This window comes from Chroicocephalus ridibundus, chromosome 1, assembly GCF_963924245.1.
Source record: "Chroicocephalus ridibundus chromosome 1, bChrRid1.1, whole genome shotgun sequence".
NCBI lineage: Eukaryota > Metazoa > Chordata > Aves > Charadriiformes > Laridae > Chroicocephalus > Chroicocephalus ridibundus.
In genome coordinates this window covers 121811419-121828743 of record NC_086284.1, presented here as the reverse complement: position 1 = coordinate 121828743, position 17325 = coordinate 121811419, and the positions used below count along the sequence as shown (strand labels likewise).

Sequence of the window (17325 nt, the reverse complement as noted above, 5' to 3'; positions counted from 1 at the left end):
TTATGCCTGTTTATAAAGCGGAATAAAACCCCCTACACAACCATAAATAAATTTGTCCTATTATAACAGAGAGATACATGTGATAGAAAAATTAAAACCACTGCTTTTCCCTGACCCAATAGTAGCACATCATTCCAATTCGTTAATGATATAAGATAAATACCACTGCTTTACCAGAGCATGCATATGGATAACTATATAAAGCTATCTATCTTCAGCAATTGAGAGCAAAGCCCGCTAGAGTAGGCAATCTCCTGGGCTTATACGGCTGCTGCGCCTTGTCAGGACCATTTCTGGCAAGGCCCTGGCTGGGTGGGGGAGCACCACCATCAAGTGTAAAATCCACCCCACAGCATTTAAACTGCACCCTGTGTATAAAAACATACATAAATAATGCACACAGCTAGCCCGCATGAAAGGGTGAGCATTAATAACGTCAGCTGTCTCTGATTGTCCCTTGAATTTGTGGGTTGTGTTTTGAGCATTTAACCTTAACTCTGGCAGCGTGGCTCCTGCTGTAGAGTCTGCATTTACCCAACAGCTACTGCAAGATCTTTGACCAGGTTGTTTTATGATTTATTAATGTTATTATCAAAAGACCCTAGCGACTAAATATGATACCATGTAATCTGTCTGTCTTTAGAGCACCGGTCGACATCTTTGGCCTCTCTAGGTTTCTCCAGTCAAGCAAGCTTGGCTCCCACTTCCACGACACAAGGTAATCAATTCAGCCAAAATGTTTTCTCTATTGCTTCAAGAGTGTAGGAGAAAGATACATAAATACAATAACTGTCTTGCATTTTTTGTAACAAACAATTTAATGTCCACCGAAGCCCTTTTCTTGGTGCATTATATACGAGGAAGTCCACAGTTCAAAAATAAATAGATGAGAAAATACTGTCTTGATTTCATCTTTTTTAATGCTCTGTTCAGGATATATGCATTAATTTCAGCAAGTGAATAGACATCGAGTATATGTTTTTTCCATACTTATTCCTTGTATCTCTTCAATTAAACATCATACAAAACCAGAATGACATTAGAGCTAGAAAAAAGTGCAGCCCAAACATTGGAGCACAGGAGTACAAATACAAAGCACCGATAAACAAAATATTTACAGCAGATGATTCAACTCGGTGATTTCTTCTCCGGGCTGGTGACACCGAGGCCGATGGAGGGCAGGGTGACTCACTTGGAAGGGTTTAAGCTCGCTTCCCTGGGGAGAGGTATGTGCTCCAGCTGCTGGCACGCACCCGACAGCGCGGCAGCAGCCCGAATCGAGAGCAGGCGAAGCTGTGAACCTCCTGCCTTCTGACCCCAAAATCAAGGGCTGATTCCCGCCAGTCCCAGCAGAGTGCCTTTTCTCGCAGCACAGCCTGTCCGCAAACACTTTTCTCATTAAAGTCTCTTTCCATTTTGAGGCCCAGCTGTTGATCCCTGTAGGACTGGCTGGTTTGAAGCAGCAGACAGGAGGGCGCTGGGGCTGCCCTCGCCAGCAGCAAGGTGTGCACTCGCTGCCACGCAGGCTGAATAAACACAGACATGGCACACAGAGACACAAGAGCCCATGCGAAATGGCAGCGCAGGCAGCAGGGGGAAGAGGCACATCATTGTCAAACGCCATCATCCCCTCTACAGCAGCACCAAAGCTTCGGCTCGTGAAAGATCCACCACTGAGGCGGCAGCTGGCAAGAGTGGATTTGGCCCTTGGTATTTGCAGCAGCCTTGTTCTCCCAAAGAAAAAAAAAAAAATCACTTGCAACAGACTAACTTTCAGGCGCCTGCAGGGCATTGAACATCCTCCTTAAACTGTGTAATTCAGTCTTCCAGCCTTCTCTTAATGTAACTTATATTACGATGTAGCAGTATTTCCCCACTGATGCATGACTAATATCATGGGCAGTGTGTGGGGTAATACTGGAGGAGGATGCTGAATACAAGGCTTTGTCCTGCCCAGCGGAGCGCTGTTTGGCAGCTGAATCGCTCAATGTAAAGCCCTGGGGCATGAAGAGGCTAGATCGAGATATGCCAGGGCAGGAACACAGATTGCAGCAGCACTGAAATTAAAGTTTGCTGCTCCTCCTGCTGCCTTCCCCATCCTCAACGTAGACACTTGCCCAGCCTGGCTGACAGCAGGCAGCAAAGCACTTGTTTATGTGGACCAAAAGCCCTTCCGTCTCAACAAAAAATTTCACAACAAAGGCTATAAGTATACAGTGTAAACTCTCCTCGCTGGGTTATATATCTTCACTGTTCGAAGAGGCACGAGGTCAAAGTCATACTGTAAGCCAGAGCTGAGCCATTTCTCTTCTGTAAGTAGCCCAGAAAACTTCTGCCTTTTAACCAATGCCCCTGATGTGTGGCAGTTGCGGTGTGCCCACCATGGGCTAGTGCTTCTCCTCTCCAGCTCACTGCTGTTTCCCACACCGGTGCCACCACCAGCTCCTTGAGCAGACCCTTCAGGCTGCAGCCGAGTCAGGACGCCAAGTCCAAGTCTGCCATTGTACAAAGGGGTTTCGTTCAGTGCCTGTTATTTTGCAAGTTTTTAATGAAAATCCAAGAGACGGTGGAGAATTGATACGAGGGAAGATTGCACAGATACAGGCAGGAGAAGGAGGGTAGATGAAACCAAGACTGTTAAAACTGCAGCCTCATCTTTGCTTAGATTCCACGATAGCTCCATCTCTGAGCCCAGGCTCAGGCTTTGAGTGCTGGCTTACAGCTGCAGTTCACCTTCTCAGGTTTGTTCAGACGGCTTAATGATACTTTTCTGACAATGAGACAGGTGTTGGGAAAGACGGGCTCTTTTTAGTAAACGTGAAATAGTCCTCTAGGGAAAACAGAGGTCTACTTGCTAGCCACCATCTGTCCGTGTTTGAATATCAGCTAGTTCAGCTCTAGAGTACCTAGCACTTCAAAAATAGATTAAAGGAAAATGTTAAATAAGTTGGTATTTGGCACCAGGCATCCCTGGTGTGACTCCTGTACACTAACTTCTTCAAAACTTCTCTTTGCTAGTTGGGAAAATAGTTTTGTCTCATTGGAGCTGGTGAAACCCTGTCCAAATTCTGATTTATGTACATTTTTTTCACAGCTCTCTATTGGTTTTGGGTCAAAACAAGCCAGAGAACTCAGAACTACTGAGTTGCAGATGAAACCCAAAAAAACATGCTTAAATGCCCCGTATGTTTTCTCAAAGTTTATTTATTTATCCACCTCACCAAAAGTCTCTTGAGTTTCTAGCTCGTGACAAATTTTAAAACCAGACACAGAATTTTGTGGTGCTTGTCTGAGGGAAGCCAACATCTCAGGTAGTAGGTTACAAGTCTTTGACCTCTTCAGTCAGGAAACAGGGAAGAAAGAAGGGAAAATAAAGAACAAGTGATGGGGTCCTCTACAGCAATTTTTACAAGCTTGTGTGTTTTTCAACAGGAGCGCTGATTTCTACCACAGAGACAAAAAGCCATGCCAGCACCACAGCATTCAATGAGAGCTTGACAACCGCACGTGAGTAGATGATGCATCTCCTTTGCTTCATAGGACTGTAGCAGGGGAGTTACGTAGCTAAATACAGATGTTGTCAAGTGCAAATGTGGCACCAACTCAGCGAGTGTTGGGTTGCAGACGTACAATAATCTGGAGTATCTTGCAAATAGTACAGCAGCAGGTACTTGGCTCTACACGGTCCTCAGTTTGTGATGCTTTTGCCAAGAGCATTGGCTCTGCGGTGCTTATTTTCAGCTACTAGTTGATAGTCATCGCATCGCCATACAAAAGTTATTACTAAACATCAAAAATTTGTGTCCTAGGAGAGGCCAAAATTTGGGTGCTGTAATCTGTACCACCTTTCCAGCACTTCACAGCAGCAATACCCCTGCTGAGTTGCACTGAGCTAGCTGATAAAGAATTGAGTATTCCAAGCCATCAAGGATTTGCAGCAGCAAAAGAGGAGCGAAAAGCGTTTGAGTATCCCATTTTTATTAGACATATTTAATTTAATAATATTAAAATTGAGAGAGTTGCTAGGCAAATGTAGTGAGTACTGAGGGTAGTTTATAGATGAACTAAATTACTGGAGAAGCTAAATAAAATCACAGAATAGCAATGAAATCATGAGATAATGTGGGACAATAAAGGCTGGCTAATAGAACATCGAAAGACGGCCTCATTAAAGATCAATAAATCAATAAAAAAACCCTAGGGGTGGACATTTTTTCACAAATCTTTCCCTTTAGAAACTCTCTGCTCAGCAGCAGAAAGTCTTTTTTAACATCTTGGTTTGCCTTTGTGCTTGCAGAACAGGCAGGACCCGTCAATGCGCTTTCACATTTGTACGGCAGTTGTCTTTTGGCTGAAGCGCAAATGTAGCAGCCGCTTTCCATTTTCTGAACATATTTTTGGCAGCCCTCCGGTGCTTATTTACCTGCATATAACCCACAACCATGCATTTAGACCGAAACCTTGTGACAACGGCTAATGCTTTGCCATCCTGCTCTCGCACAGCTTGAGGGTTGCAATTTTTGCTAAAAGCCTGCTGAATGACACGGCCGTTTGCGGGAGGTGCCGTGCGTTGCACCACTCATCCGCTTCCCTACAGCCGTGCCCACCTGGCCACCAGCCGAGGCATGGCCTTCGAGGCTCCTCAGCCTGGCAGCTGTAGTTTGAGGGCAATTTAAAACCCCCCAGCTCGCTGAAATGTACTAATGTTTTTCCCTGTGCCCTCCCAGGGCCACCGGGCTCCTACAACAGGGATTACCATTATCAGCTCAGTCCTCTGGGCCTCTAACACAAGCCATTATGTAAATAATAATAAGTAGAGCTCGTCGGCATGCTGTATAGAGCACAGCGTTATGGGATCTCTAAGTGTACGTCCTTTTTTTTTTTTTTAACATAACTTTTTAAAATGCCAGATCTACAATGCTTATCCCCATAAAATTAAACACTTAATAAACAAGGAGAAAAGAAGAAATGAATTGAATTAGTGACCAAAACTCAGTGAATTTTTAGAGTGCCCTAAAATTGGACTGATTTTGGTAGGGCTTTTTAATACGTACATATATATATACACACACAGACACACATGCTTGAGTGCTCAGTTTCAATCAGAACCAGCCTCTCATGAGAAAGAGACTTTCCCGCTTACATTTTTACATCATTTAAACAATGGATTATTTTTTTTCTTGGGTTTATAAATCAGCAATTATACTAGAGACTTACAGGTATCTCTGTTGTTTCATTTGTTGTTTGCATCCGAGAAAAGCTAAGGGTGTAAAATAACCACACTTAAGCCTAATGAAGCAGCCACGTACAGGCTAGTAAGACAATTGAAGGATATTATTTCTTTTTGTGCAGATTTGAACGATTCCACCACCGAATCCCCTCAAAGCCTCAGGAATGCCACGCGCTCCTCCGAGAATACAACCCTGGTGCATCGTAAGTGCCGTGGCAGTTCTGGGGACGCTGTGCCATTGTCTAGTCACATATTTTAGCTATTATTTCAGAAGATGCGAACACAGAGACAGCTAGAAATAACAGGAATGTATCCTTAGGCAGCAGTGATCTTAAACGTAGGTGGCTTAGCTGCATTAGGAAAGGCAAAATATCTGTCTACAAACAGATGAAAGACGATTTTGCGGTTCAGACACAATTCTTGACAGAGGAGACTGAGGTTTCACTCAGTCACGGCAGAGGCAGACTCTTTGTGTTGCTGCTAAGCCACTTAATATCTTTAGCTTTTTCATTACCATCAAAGAGGTAAAAAGCTTATCATTCACCCAGACCACTGTGCAGCTCAATGCTGGCTTGCTGGAACTTTTTAATAGGTGTTTTCTAATACTTCCTTCCTCCCTTCCTCCCTTCCTTTTTTTCTTTTTTTCCTCTAATAGTCTTTAATTTGACAAAAGCACATTTTTTGTCTAACACGGGGTTGTAGGCCAAAAATGTAGCTGTCTTGCCAAGTGAATTTTGACACCTTGATTCTGGAATTTGATTTTCAGCGAATAACTGTGGCTTCAAAACACAACCTTCATTTAAAAAAACCACACAAATAAATTACTAAAAATGTTCTGTACCCGTATCTTTATAGGTAACCTGTCCTTCAGCATCACAGATCAGCCAATTTCAGTTACCAGAGGGAAAGATTTCTTTACTACCAGCAGTCTGCTCAATAGTACTGGTGAGACATTATCCTACAAATCCTCCTCTTTCAGCATGCCATTGCAGTAAGAAAGAAAAGCAGAGAAGCGTGAAACCTGGAGCATTGTCTACGTTTGACCAGGGGGGTTCAAAAAAGGGAAAAGAGATGAAAAGAGGAGTCACGGCTGCTGTGTCCCCACACCGCGGGTTGTTGCAGGCTTTTGGCATTCCTGCCTTCTCCTTGCATCCACAAGCAACACCCCAGTGTGTGTTTTCTTCCAGCAGCAAAATTTGGCCAGTCACACTCCTGTGCCCCAGGGGCCAGTCATGGCTCACAGAGCATGGTGGACTTAGTGCCCAGTCCACCACATCCACGCAGTCCACCAGTGGCTGCGGCACTGGCTGACACTTTAGCTAAGACCCAGGCTGGGTGATGCACCGGTATAACCAACCTTGCAAAGGGTCATGACGCCAGCACAATGGGAGGTGACACTAGTTTCACCCAGTGACTCTTGTGCTCCAGCCCTCTCTGGCACTCAGCACATTGCTGCACCCTCCACAGTGGCTGTAAGAGGACCGTGCTCCTCCTCTCCTTCCTCCCCACAGCCGGGACCCCAGGGGCACCTCTTTCAGCCACCACTACCCCTGAGGGTGGCTGTGCAGGAGCGCGGCAGTGGGGGGATCCCAGCACCATGGTGGGGAGAGGCAGCTGGGGTGAGGCAGGGATGCTGTGCCACCAGCAAGAGGCCACGCCAAAAGGCAGCTGCACCCCTGGCCAGATGTTTCATCAGGGTTTGGTGCCAGCAGCATGAAAAATAAGCCAGTGAGAAGGAGGGCTGGGGTAGGCAGCGGTGCCTGGCTGCACCGTGACATGGTTCCTCTTCTCAGAGAAGCTCATGGGGGAACAGAGAAAATCAATGGGTTTTGGATGAAACAGTTGCCAGGCTGTGCCTGAATAATCTCATCCTGTGAACTGATGGGTGGCTGACATCAGCCTGCAAACCCAGTCAGAACAAAAGCAGGCTAAGTTCACAAATTAGAGCTGCAGCGCTCAGAGTTTGAGATCCTCAGCCAAGAAACCTGGCAGTCAGGTGTTGATTTGGGGCTGCATTGTCACCCGTACTGTGCCCGGGGGAAGAAGTGACCCACAGGCAGCAAGCACGGATTTCCCTCCTCCGCCAGAGGACATTCGGCTGAGCTCTGTCTCATGTGTCCCTTCCAGGTGGCATGAAGAACGCGAAAGCCAGTCGCTTCCCCTGGCCAACAATGGTAGCCGTCCTGCTCCTCTTCTGCAGTTTTCTAATAGCTTTAGGCATCAGGAAATGGTGTCAGTACCAGAAAGAGATGTAAGTACTAAGGAGGGGAACCGCAGGGGTGGGAGGGGTGGCACAGGGGACAGCACAAACTCTGACCCAGCTGTTTGGATTTACACATTTTCATTTGAGACCACCCATAGCACACAAGACCTTTAAGTACATGGATTGTTAATGCTGTTTTTTTCATACAGAGGCATGAAATGTGGAGCGTTCTCAGTCCTTTCATCTGTTCTGTGGATTATCTATAATATAAACTTGTAAAAAAAAGAGCTGTGGTGCAACTTCAGGGTGTGAGGGAAGAATACAAGTCAATTTTTTTCCTCAGAGACCCCTACTTCTATTAGCCTCCCTGCTAGCTGTTTTTACTCTCTCATTTTGCATGGTTACTTGAGGACAAATTTTAATGAAATTGTACTTCTAGGGCAGCTTTATTTGGGTTGTGAATAATATATGTGAAAGTAGGCTACCTGAAACTTAATCCCAGTCAAAGAAGCATTGAGTTTGTAATTAGCACCAAAGTTTAATTCCCTACTAAAGCACTCGGAGATCTACTGATCAAGTATCTAAGTATCTAAGAGCCAATTATTTTTAAACTTAGTAATGTGACTGAAATGTTTGAAAAATCATGGTGATAATGAATCATTTGTGGTTCTAGAAAACCTTTTTAAAACATGACTGCAAATCCTGCATTATCGAAGGTAAAAATGGGATTGATTTTTTTCACTGATTTGGGATGGGACCTTTCTTTATCTTGGCCTATAAATTGCCAAAAACCCCATTATGAGTCTTTAAATATAACTTCAGGGAGCAGTGTGAGCAAAAGATCTCTGCAAGGGTTTTGAATGGTTCACCAGGACCATGATCTGTTCTTTTAAAGCAAGAATAAAGTAAAATCATGAGGTGGGAGCTGAGAAAGCCGAGTAAGTACCAGGAGGTGTGCTGGAGCTATAGAACAGAAACAGGGAAGTCGCAGCATGTAAGAGCAAATGGCAGGTGCTCTTCTAATGATTTACTGTCCATCTACCTCCTCCTGTGAACACTTTACAACAGTCTTTTATACGGCTTTTGTGTGATAGCGTGGTTTTCTCTCTTCTATTTCAGTATGAACAGACCTCCATCTTTCAAGCCACCGCCACCTCCGATAAAGTACACCTCCATGGTGGAGTCTGATGGGACCCCCCCATCCTGCCACGAACTGGAAAACCTGTAACGTCGCCTACACCCCTTGTGTAGTGCACAGAAGACTGACACAGTTAAAAGGCTCTGTCTTTAAAACAGTGATTACAGAAGTTTGCTGTTAATGACCCATATTAAAATTCAGAGCGCCTAAATGACATTAATGTTGGAAGCTGAGCACTCCTGAGGACACTTACTTCATCCCGCCTATCTCTATGTATGCATTACGTTAACACCGTTGTGAGTGTCACCCTGAGATTACATGTGCTTCATTTGAATGGGGTGATCAACTGGGAATTTGCTGTCTCGTTAATGGGAGCAGATTAACACATCACTCCACCAGCCTGACTGAAGAGTGTTGAAGCTTTTTGTTTTACTAAGTGTATAAAGACGACAGCTCTGCCGTGTGGACGCCGCGATTATACTGGAACCATTGGCTTAACACAAGCTTTTTGATATCTACATGAGCCCTTCTTACAATGATTATTTTTTACCATGCAAATGTTGACTAATCTGACCTGATATATAATTTCCTATCACTGTGATACCAAACAAAAAATAATCAGCACCTTACACGGAAAGAAAATAGCCTGCATCTGCCGTCACCGGGGTTGCAGCGCAGGATCACGGGGAGGGGTTGGTGAGACGAAAGAGCACAGCACAGGCCTGGTGGATGTGTCCATGAAGAAAACTCAATTGCTGTTGGAGAAGTCATGAGAACAAGCCAACTTTGGGCTCATGTACAAGCCACCTGCGGACCAGAGACTTAAGGACTAAAGTGAATAAGGACCCTAAAGTTAATGGAAATGCCCATTCTTTTGGAAGTGCCGTGCCTTTGAAACAGTAATTACACCTGGGTCTGCTTTTCGGAAATCATATTTATGGTACACAGGAAGAAAAAAAAGAAATACAATCATTTTATTCTCCCTTGGTCTTAAAGAGCTTCTGTCATTTGCTATCTTTGCATTTTTCAAGATCTCAGGGGTAGTTTCCCAGGTTGCTTCCCTGTGGAAGGGACGATCCAGTGTTACACTTACCATGCCCGAGCTGCATATTTCCTAGCACTGACACTAATGACTAAATGACCGTGACGAGGGTGGAATCAGCTTAGCCCACTGCACAGCTCTCAGCCAGGCCAGCAGCAGCGTGGTCACTAATGCAAGGCACAAGAGCTGCAGCAGGAGCACAGCTTTTGGCAGCAGCGCGGTCTTACGTTACTTTCAGCCAGCCAAGAAACTGTCCCACCAAGCTTGCTTTCAAAATGTATTGTTACCACAATGGCATTTCTGTAATTAGTGCGAATCAACTAAAATTCAATCATGTCAAGCTTAAAATTGGTATTCTGATTTAGGAATGGGATTTGCTTTATTTACTGCTAAACACTGGTCGATGAGTATCAGAGTTCAGAGCACCGTATTTCCCGGGACTTTAGATGAATGAATGACTTACTGGAAAGAATGATCTGACAGACCTTTTTGAAGTATGTGTTGTATTATTTACCTTATAGCACAAGCAGTTCTAAATCCATCACTAAGGGATTATCTGTGCTGAACAGAAAACACTTTCCTTCCTACAAAACTATACGGCTTTACATGTGTGGAAGACCCAATATCAATTTAAGCGATTTTTGTCTGTATGGGTGTAGAAGCAAAGTAGTTTAACTTTCGTCACACTATCAGTCACTGCAAAAGAAGGCAGCAGTTTGTTCTTAAAAAAAAAAAGAAATCAGAAAAAAAAAATTGTTAGATAGCCATATTCCAAGGGAGAGCTGGGACTTTCTTCCTCATCATTAGATAAGGATGACTGGCTGTAGCATACTTGTCGAAGAGGGTTTATTTTGTCATCTCGGATATTTTAAATCCCTTCGGTTGCTTCGGGTCAGAGATGCTCCCTCCGACACTGATGTTTTGCCGGGTGCCTTGGGAAGCGCTGAGGCTTGCCGTGATTTCCGCCGCTGCCTGATAATGCAGCCGGGCCGCAAGGAGTGCTACCGGGAGCTTTGTCCCGATCCCTGACCCATCCATCCATCCATCCATCCCTCCCCCACGGATGACGCCGCTTCCATAAACCTGGATCACCAACATAAAGCTCTCCGGCCTCTCCGGCGGGGTCGGTTCTTCCTCGGAGACCTCCCAAATTCTGCCGCCATCGACCAGCAGGTGGCGCTGCCGCACCGCAGCCGGCGGCCAGCGGGGACCGATCCCGGCCCGCCCGTCCCCGTCCGCGTCCCCGTCCCCGTCCCCGTCCCCGTCCGCGTCCCCCCAGCTCTGTCCCGCCGGGGTCGGGGAAGCGCGGGGGTGTAGCGGCTTCTCCTGCCAGCCCCCGTCTTTCCAAAACCTTCTCAAGCCATTATTTATTTTTTTTTGGCACCAACCGCCCCAGTAATGTGGGTTTAAATCGTTCAGCTCGGATTTGGGTTCGAGAAGAATTTGGCCCTGATTAAATCTGAAATTATCAGGTGCTAGAAGATTGCCATGGGAGTGTCAGCTGCAAGCTTTTCTGTGAGACTAAGGTGTTGAAAGATACCCAAAACTCTGTATCTTTTGGGTACAGAAAAGATTTTTGAAAAGAGCCTTGAGCACAACGTTGCTGAAGGCATGACACAATGAAACCGGCGAAGCAGACCCGAGTCAGAGGCTGAGGTCACCTAAAACACAAATGTCATTCTGTGAAATTAGCTGGTTCTGCTGCATGTGGTCTTTAATACGTGCATTACGCAGCTGTAAAAGCAACACACTGGGAAGCTAAGCAGCAAGGTGGTTTTGTGTGTGAGTGGTTTCACCTGCTTCGGAGGAGACAGCAAATGTTGCAGGGCGGGGAAGGATAAAAAGCAAGAAATTTGTTTTCAGTTACTAATGTGCCTTGTGAAGCCCGTGGCAGGGCCCAGGGACTTCAGTGGAGCGAGTGACTTTTCACAGCGCTCCCAAGTCCGTATTCCTGCTGCTCGTGTCTCTGCGATGCTGGGCCCCCTAACCAGGGCAAGGGAACAGCTGCCAGCCCTAAGCCCATGGGCTGTGTGGGGCAGGCGGGTGTCCTCAGCCTCTGACAGCAGAGGGGACAGTGCGAGCTTAGAGGATGCCCTGGTCCTGGCATGCCTGACAGCCGTCCCACCGAGCCTTAATCCTTTTGCCTCACTCTGAATCACCCCTCCTTTTTTAAACAGCATTGCGGTGGCTTCTCTTACAAGGCACTTTTTGGTCCTGTAAATTAATTAAGCTTGGCTTGTTTGTTTAAGAAGCACCCCTATAGTTTGCACGGTGTGCTCGAGCCATTGCGATGCAGGCGGTAGCGTTGGCGGTGCCTGGGAGCAGGCTGTGGGAGAGCACAGGCTGCCCGGCCATCCTAGAGCCGGACCCACTAGTTAAGAGTTGCTGATAATAGGCTTTGCTGCCTGGGATTTCCTGGGGAAACACCCCATCTTAATATGGACCCACAGAGTTTTCTCTTTCAGGGAGATGTTTTCTTCATTGCAGCTGTGCTGAAAGCTTCATGAAGTGCTCCGGCTTCATTTTCATGTACGTGTTTGTTTTAAAAAGCTGTGTACAGAAATTATACCTGCTAACCAGAGCAGGGCATTAGTTACCTTACGTAGTCTGTGCTAGATTTATCAGGGCAGGCAAGCATTAGAAAGATCTGTGTAGACTAAAACTCCAGAAGAAGCAGTATATGAAGGAGAAATTTTGTTTTATTTATTGTTCATGTTAGTAGGTAATTCTTCCTGACTCTGCAATTAACTTTGAGCAATAAGCCATTGGAAAGCTTCTAAAAAGCTCTGCAGGGGGATAATGATTACTTAATCCTGTCTAAGGAGATTTTAATGGAAATAATATGAAATGATATTATATTTAAAATGATTCCTTAAGGACAAGACAAAGCCCAGGGAAGTCCTCAGCAAAGATTATTTGATTTCAGGGAACATCGGATTATGTCTTTAAAACTCCTCTTCCATCTCGTTTCTAGCGTACGATGTTTTATTTCTGTCCTTTCAAAGTCTCCTCTACCAGGTTGCCCGGGTAAGATTTTTAACCAGTGGGAAAAAAATGTGTCTGTTTGCCCCTTGGTTCCTTTCCAAACAGGAGGACTTTCAAATTAACTCTGGCATCCTACGCAGCTTGAAACACCCTCATGTGGTGTAAATGAAGCATTGAATAGCTGGCTGTTGTCAAACAGGCGACTCACAGATGCCAGGGCTTGGCTTAAAGAAACAAGCAAACAAAGGCGAGAAACAGGTAATATATTATATGAGCCGACACCGAGACTATGAGCGGTGGACAGAAAAAGGGGGGGGAAGTCAGTATCACAAACAGTGTATTATACGATAGGCATCAAATATTTGCAATAGACTTAGAAAATGCAAAAAGTGCTGTGATAGTCACGGTGTTTTTCTGACTTGATGTAAAATGGGAAATGAACACCGCGATCTGGTCTACTGCGCTTGAAGTAGCGGCGTTTTAAATGCAGTGATGTCTGCAGAGCTTTGTGATTGAGTGTGTCTGATGGTTTTAAATGTTAAATAATTCCATTACAGTCAGGGTGAAAATGGTAATGAACAGCTTGGAAGAGTCTGAGTATACTTACATGAAATGTTGAGCAATTAGCTTCTCTCTGTGAGAGTGAATCCTGCAGTTCTCTTCTCATCAGTAGCAAAGTGACCTTTAAAACACGCTGATGACACAGAAGCTGTTTCAATAACTTATTTGATCTATTGTCTGCGGATAAATTGCGTGTAAGGATTTGGAATTTACATGGCACAGTAGATTTTGGACTGAAATGGAAGATTTTGAAAACATTAACTGAAAGCTTTTTAACAGTAGCAATGCCTCCTGTTGAATAATGGGACGCGTGTTATCAGGGTATTCAACCTGGTCAAGAGAAGGAGGCTGAGCTCCCCGTAGCTAGCACTTGATATTATCAATTTGTTTTCAGTTGCTTTAAAGCACTTAGAAAAGTTCATTATTCTGGCTTTATATTCTGTATGTGGCAACCTAACCACATGTTAAAATTGAAATAAAGCACATTTGTTTGTTTGGAATTGGCTAACAGCAAAACCCATATGCCTCTTAGTGCTTAAATAGCATCAGCCTGATCCTCACAGCTAATCTTTTTATTATATGTTTGAAAATAGGAGGGTTAAGGGTATGGGAATGGGATTTGAGCTGCTAGATCGTCTGGGCTGCCCATGACATTGGCTTGTATTCTGCACCGAGGCACAAGGGAATAGCTGAGCTCTTTCAGTAAATCCACATAAGGCATAAATATGGCTATATAATCCATGGGGAAAAATGGATAGTAGTGGAAAAATGGAAAGTTTTAGTCGGCCATCCTCACTCCTGAATGTGATTCATACGTGAATACTCCAGAAACGTGGAAAAATACAACAACCTACTGACCTCGATATAGAATTTTTTTAAAAATAGGTTAGTAGTATGATGTTTTTCCTGCCTGCTTAGGCATTCGTTTTTGCAGCCACCTAAACACATGCTTGAAGTGGAGCATTTGAACAGTCTCAAGTGACAAGACCCCATATAATCTGTGGGTTTAGTCTGCGGAAAATAAAATTGTATTATTAATGTACATTTGTTCCCTCTGGCCATTGCAATTAATGTTCATCATTGCAGGGTTTGATACTGATTACATAACAAAATTACAGAGTTTTGTGGAGACGGAAAGAGGTTGAGGTTTTGGGGAAGGGAACAGGCAGATTAATGCTCCTCTTTTCTAGAAAAGCACGTGGAGGATTTTTGGACCCTAAGAAAGTTCTGCTGGCCACTACTGCTGGCAAGTATCTGTGCATCGCATCTGACGCTCACAGCTGAAGTCTCCCCCTGCAGTGCTGAACGGATGCACCTCCTCCTCCTCCTTTCAACGTTCTGGTTCTGAGCTGTCAGCATCCCACACAGCCTAATGTCCTTTGCAGCTTTGAGATCTAGAAACCATCTTAACCGCAGGAGCCAGGGTGTACTCATGCTGCACATCACGGTGTGGGGATACTGAAACTAGCTGTGAGCCGCTGAGACAGTCGCTGTACTGCGGGAGCACTGGGGTACCCTGGTGCTGCCACATGCTCCAATACTATTAAAAAGTGATGGCAAAGAGTCAGAGACTTTTGGAAGGCTGTGAAGGGAGCAGGTTTGAGACTCTCCCCACTCCAGCTTTTAGGGGGGCTAGCTGATCAGATGGCAGAGGACTGCTAAGACCTACTCTCCTGGTAAAGGCTACTGCCCTAGGCAGTGGCAATTAAACGCCTTTTCCCACACCAGAGCACACCCTACCCGCTCCCCTTCAGACTCTGCTGTCTGCCACACAGATTCCATCTTCTTTATGTCATCTGAAAGATGGGAAATGCAGGACGGGGCCTGCCAAGGACACCAAGAGTACCATGTAAGTGCTCAACCCTACTAGTTTTGGCTCTAGACTACAGCTTTGGTGTTTACAGTTTCATTGGTCACAGTGCAATACTGCCCCGAAGACACAAAGATGTCCTCAAGAACATACCAGCCTTGGTGAAATGGCTACCCCTATGTTACACTAAAACATCCGTGGCTGACAACTGTGTCTAAGGTGTTCACACGCATGGGTTTGCTGGGCAGCCACAGGCTGTGATGGTGGGAAACATGAGAAAGAGAGTAGTGATTTAAAGAAGATAAACTTGCAGGAAATACAGACCATTAGTGTGACTAGCGGAAAATGCTGTAGCTCCCACATAATAATCCTTCTTTTGGTTCAAGATACGAATTTAATCACAAGAGAATATGTTTATGGTCCCATGCCTGTCACTTTGCATAGCGTGGCCTGCTCTCTCCTACATCAGAGGCAAGTGTACCAAATGGTCTTAACGGGAAAGGGGAGCAGGGCCGCAGGACAGTTGAATGCCTATCAAACCTATATTCATCCTTGAGAATGAGGAGTCCTAGGTCAGGAATGCTTTGCAAAAAGCTAGTATTGAAACTGCACTGTTTTTAAGATCGTTCGATATCGAAGCTCTAAAAGCAAAAAATCCTTGTTCCTTTTCTTTAAAAGGAAAATGCAAATTTATGGAAGGATATAGATTCTGGTTGTATTAGGTGAAAATACATACTTAACATAGATGTATTTCCAGATACATTAAGTTTATACTTACTTTAATTATATACTTCAATTAGCAGTTTTACTGTGTATTAATTAAAGCATTCTATGAATAACATGCAAACTTTAATAGGTCAAATGAATCTCATGGTTTGGGCTGGACTGGCCACCGAAACGAACAACACACGCTCTCTGACCTCTCCCCCTTCAGAAAAGGGAGAGCATCTCCCGTCAGGGAGAGTATGAAGAGAGAGAGACTTGTGAGTTTAAAAGAAACTAAACTACTTCAATGAAATATTAATAATATAATAAAAAGAAAATAATGAAATATATACAATATATGCAAAACTGTATCAAGCTCCCAGGATGATGATCATGTCACCAGCGGGCACTGGGAAAGTCACGACTGGACTCAGTGATGAATAGGAACTGGATTCCGGGTCTGGAGTCAAGAACGCACAGATCGGGATCAAAGGCAGAGAAACAGATAGAGTCCTCCTCAGACGTCGGCCACTGAAGAAAGACAGCTGATCCTCTGTTCCCTCAGCTTTTATGCTGAGTATGAGGCAGATGGGATGGAATACCCTGTTCGTCAGTTTTGGGTCACCTGTCCTCTCCCCTCCTCCCCACAGGTGTGACCCCTCTATGCTTTTCCATTTCCGACCCTCCAACAGGGCAAATAATGAAGTTAGCTGACTTCGGTTGTTATAGCAGTAGGTACAAGCAAGAGCCTCTGTGCATACCATTCCTTGGCATAAATTAGAAACAATCAGGTCTTATCACTCTGGGAGAGAACAGTGTCTGCACAATACACTGTTAATTTCAGAGAGTTCAGTTAGAAGAGGCTTAGCTGCAAAGCAAAATTACTGAAGAGAAAATTGGTTCTGTTTTACCTCAAACGAGGACAATGAAAAATTAATATTTAAATAGTATTTATTTTAAAACACTATTTATTTTCAAATGTTTCCATACAGACAAAACAGGGGCCTCATGAAATATATACCCTTACTATTTAATATTGAGCCTTTAGTCATTTGACAGTGGAAAACTATCTTTCAGAGCAGAATTTTTTTTCCACTATCATACGATGAGTAGGCTTCAGTGTTGTATAACTAGTCGTCTTTATGTCCCATGTGAAGAGTATGGAAAGAATATGTTTGCATATATTTGTAAGAAGCAGTTAAAAAGAGAACTTGCTCACAAAGCGTTACCCTTCAAAGATATGTAATAACACATAAAAAAAAAAGCATATCTTAGAAGATCCATTTTGTGTATCACAGCAAATCCATAAATTATTTTGGACAGAACGCTTTACCCAACAGCTAAATGCAGTGTAAGGCAGAGCGTGAGGCTCTCAGGGAGCTGCTGAAAGAGCAGGCTGAAGGCATTGAGGCGGCCACATCTTGATCCTTAGGTCTTCCGCCGTGGTGTTGACTCTTTGTCAGGTGCAGCACGTGAATTGCTCCGGCTAATACACTTACTGACCATCCGACATCTTAGGACTGTGGCGTCGGCCCTCTACATTGTGGTCTGTTTCTCTGGTACTAGAATAGGTGAACATGGGAACCTGCAGGGTGAGTATCGGAACCCAGGCTCCCCGCCATTTCCTGGCCTACCCGGGGCAGCCATGCCT

At 44.6% G+C, this 17325-nt stretch overlaps 1 protein-coding gene across 1 annotated transcript in view; it reads left to right on the top strand.

The window, feature by feature from the left end:
* Window positions 1-9917, top strand: part of CD96 (CD96 molecule) — a 65277-nt gene extending 55360 nt beyond the window's left edge. The window contains exons 12-17 of the mRNA XM_063319277.1: window positions 644-718; window positions 3433-3507; window positions 5353-5433; window positions 6086-6175; window positions 7358-7481; window positions 8553-9917. Of these exons, the coding sequence (XP_063175347.1) occupies window positions 644-718; window positions 3433-3507; window positions 5353-5433; window positions 6086-6175; window positions 7358-7481; window positions 8553-8661 (554 nt within the window). The 3' untranslated portion in view covers window positions 8662-9917. The remainder of the gene's footprint in view (window positions 1-643; window positions 719-3432; window positions 3508-5352; window positions 5434-6085; window positions 6176-7357; window positions 7482-8552) is intronic.
* Window positions 9918-17325: the final 7408 nt, after the last annotated feature.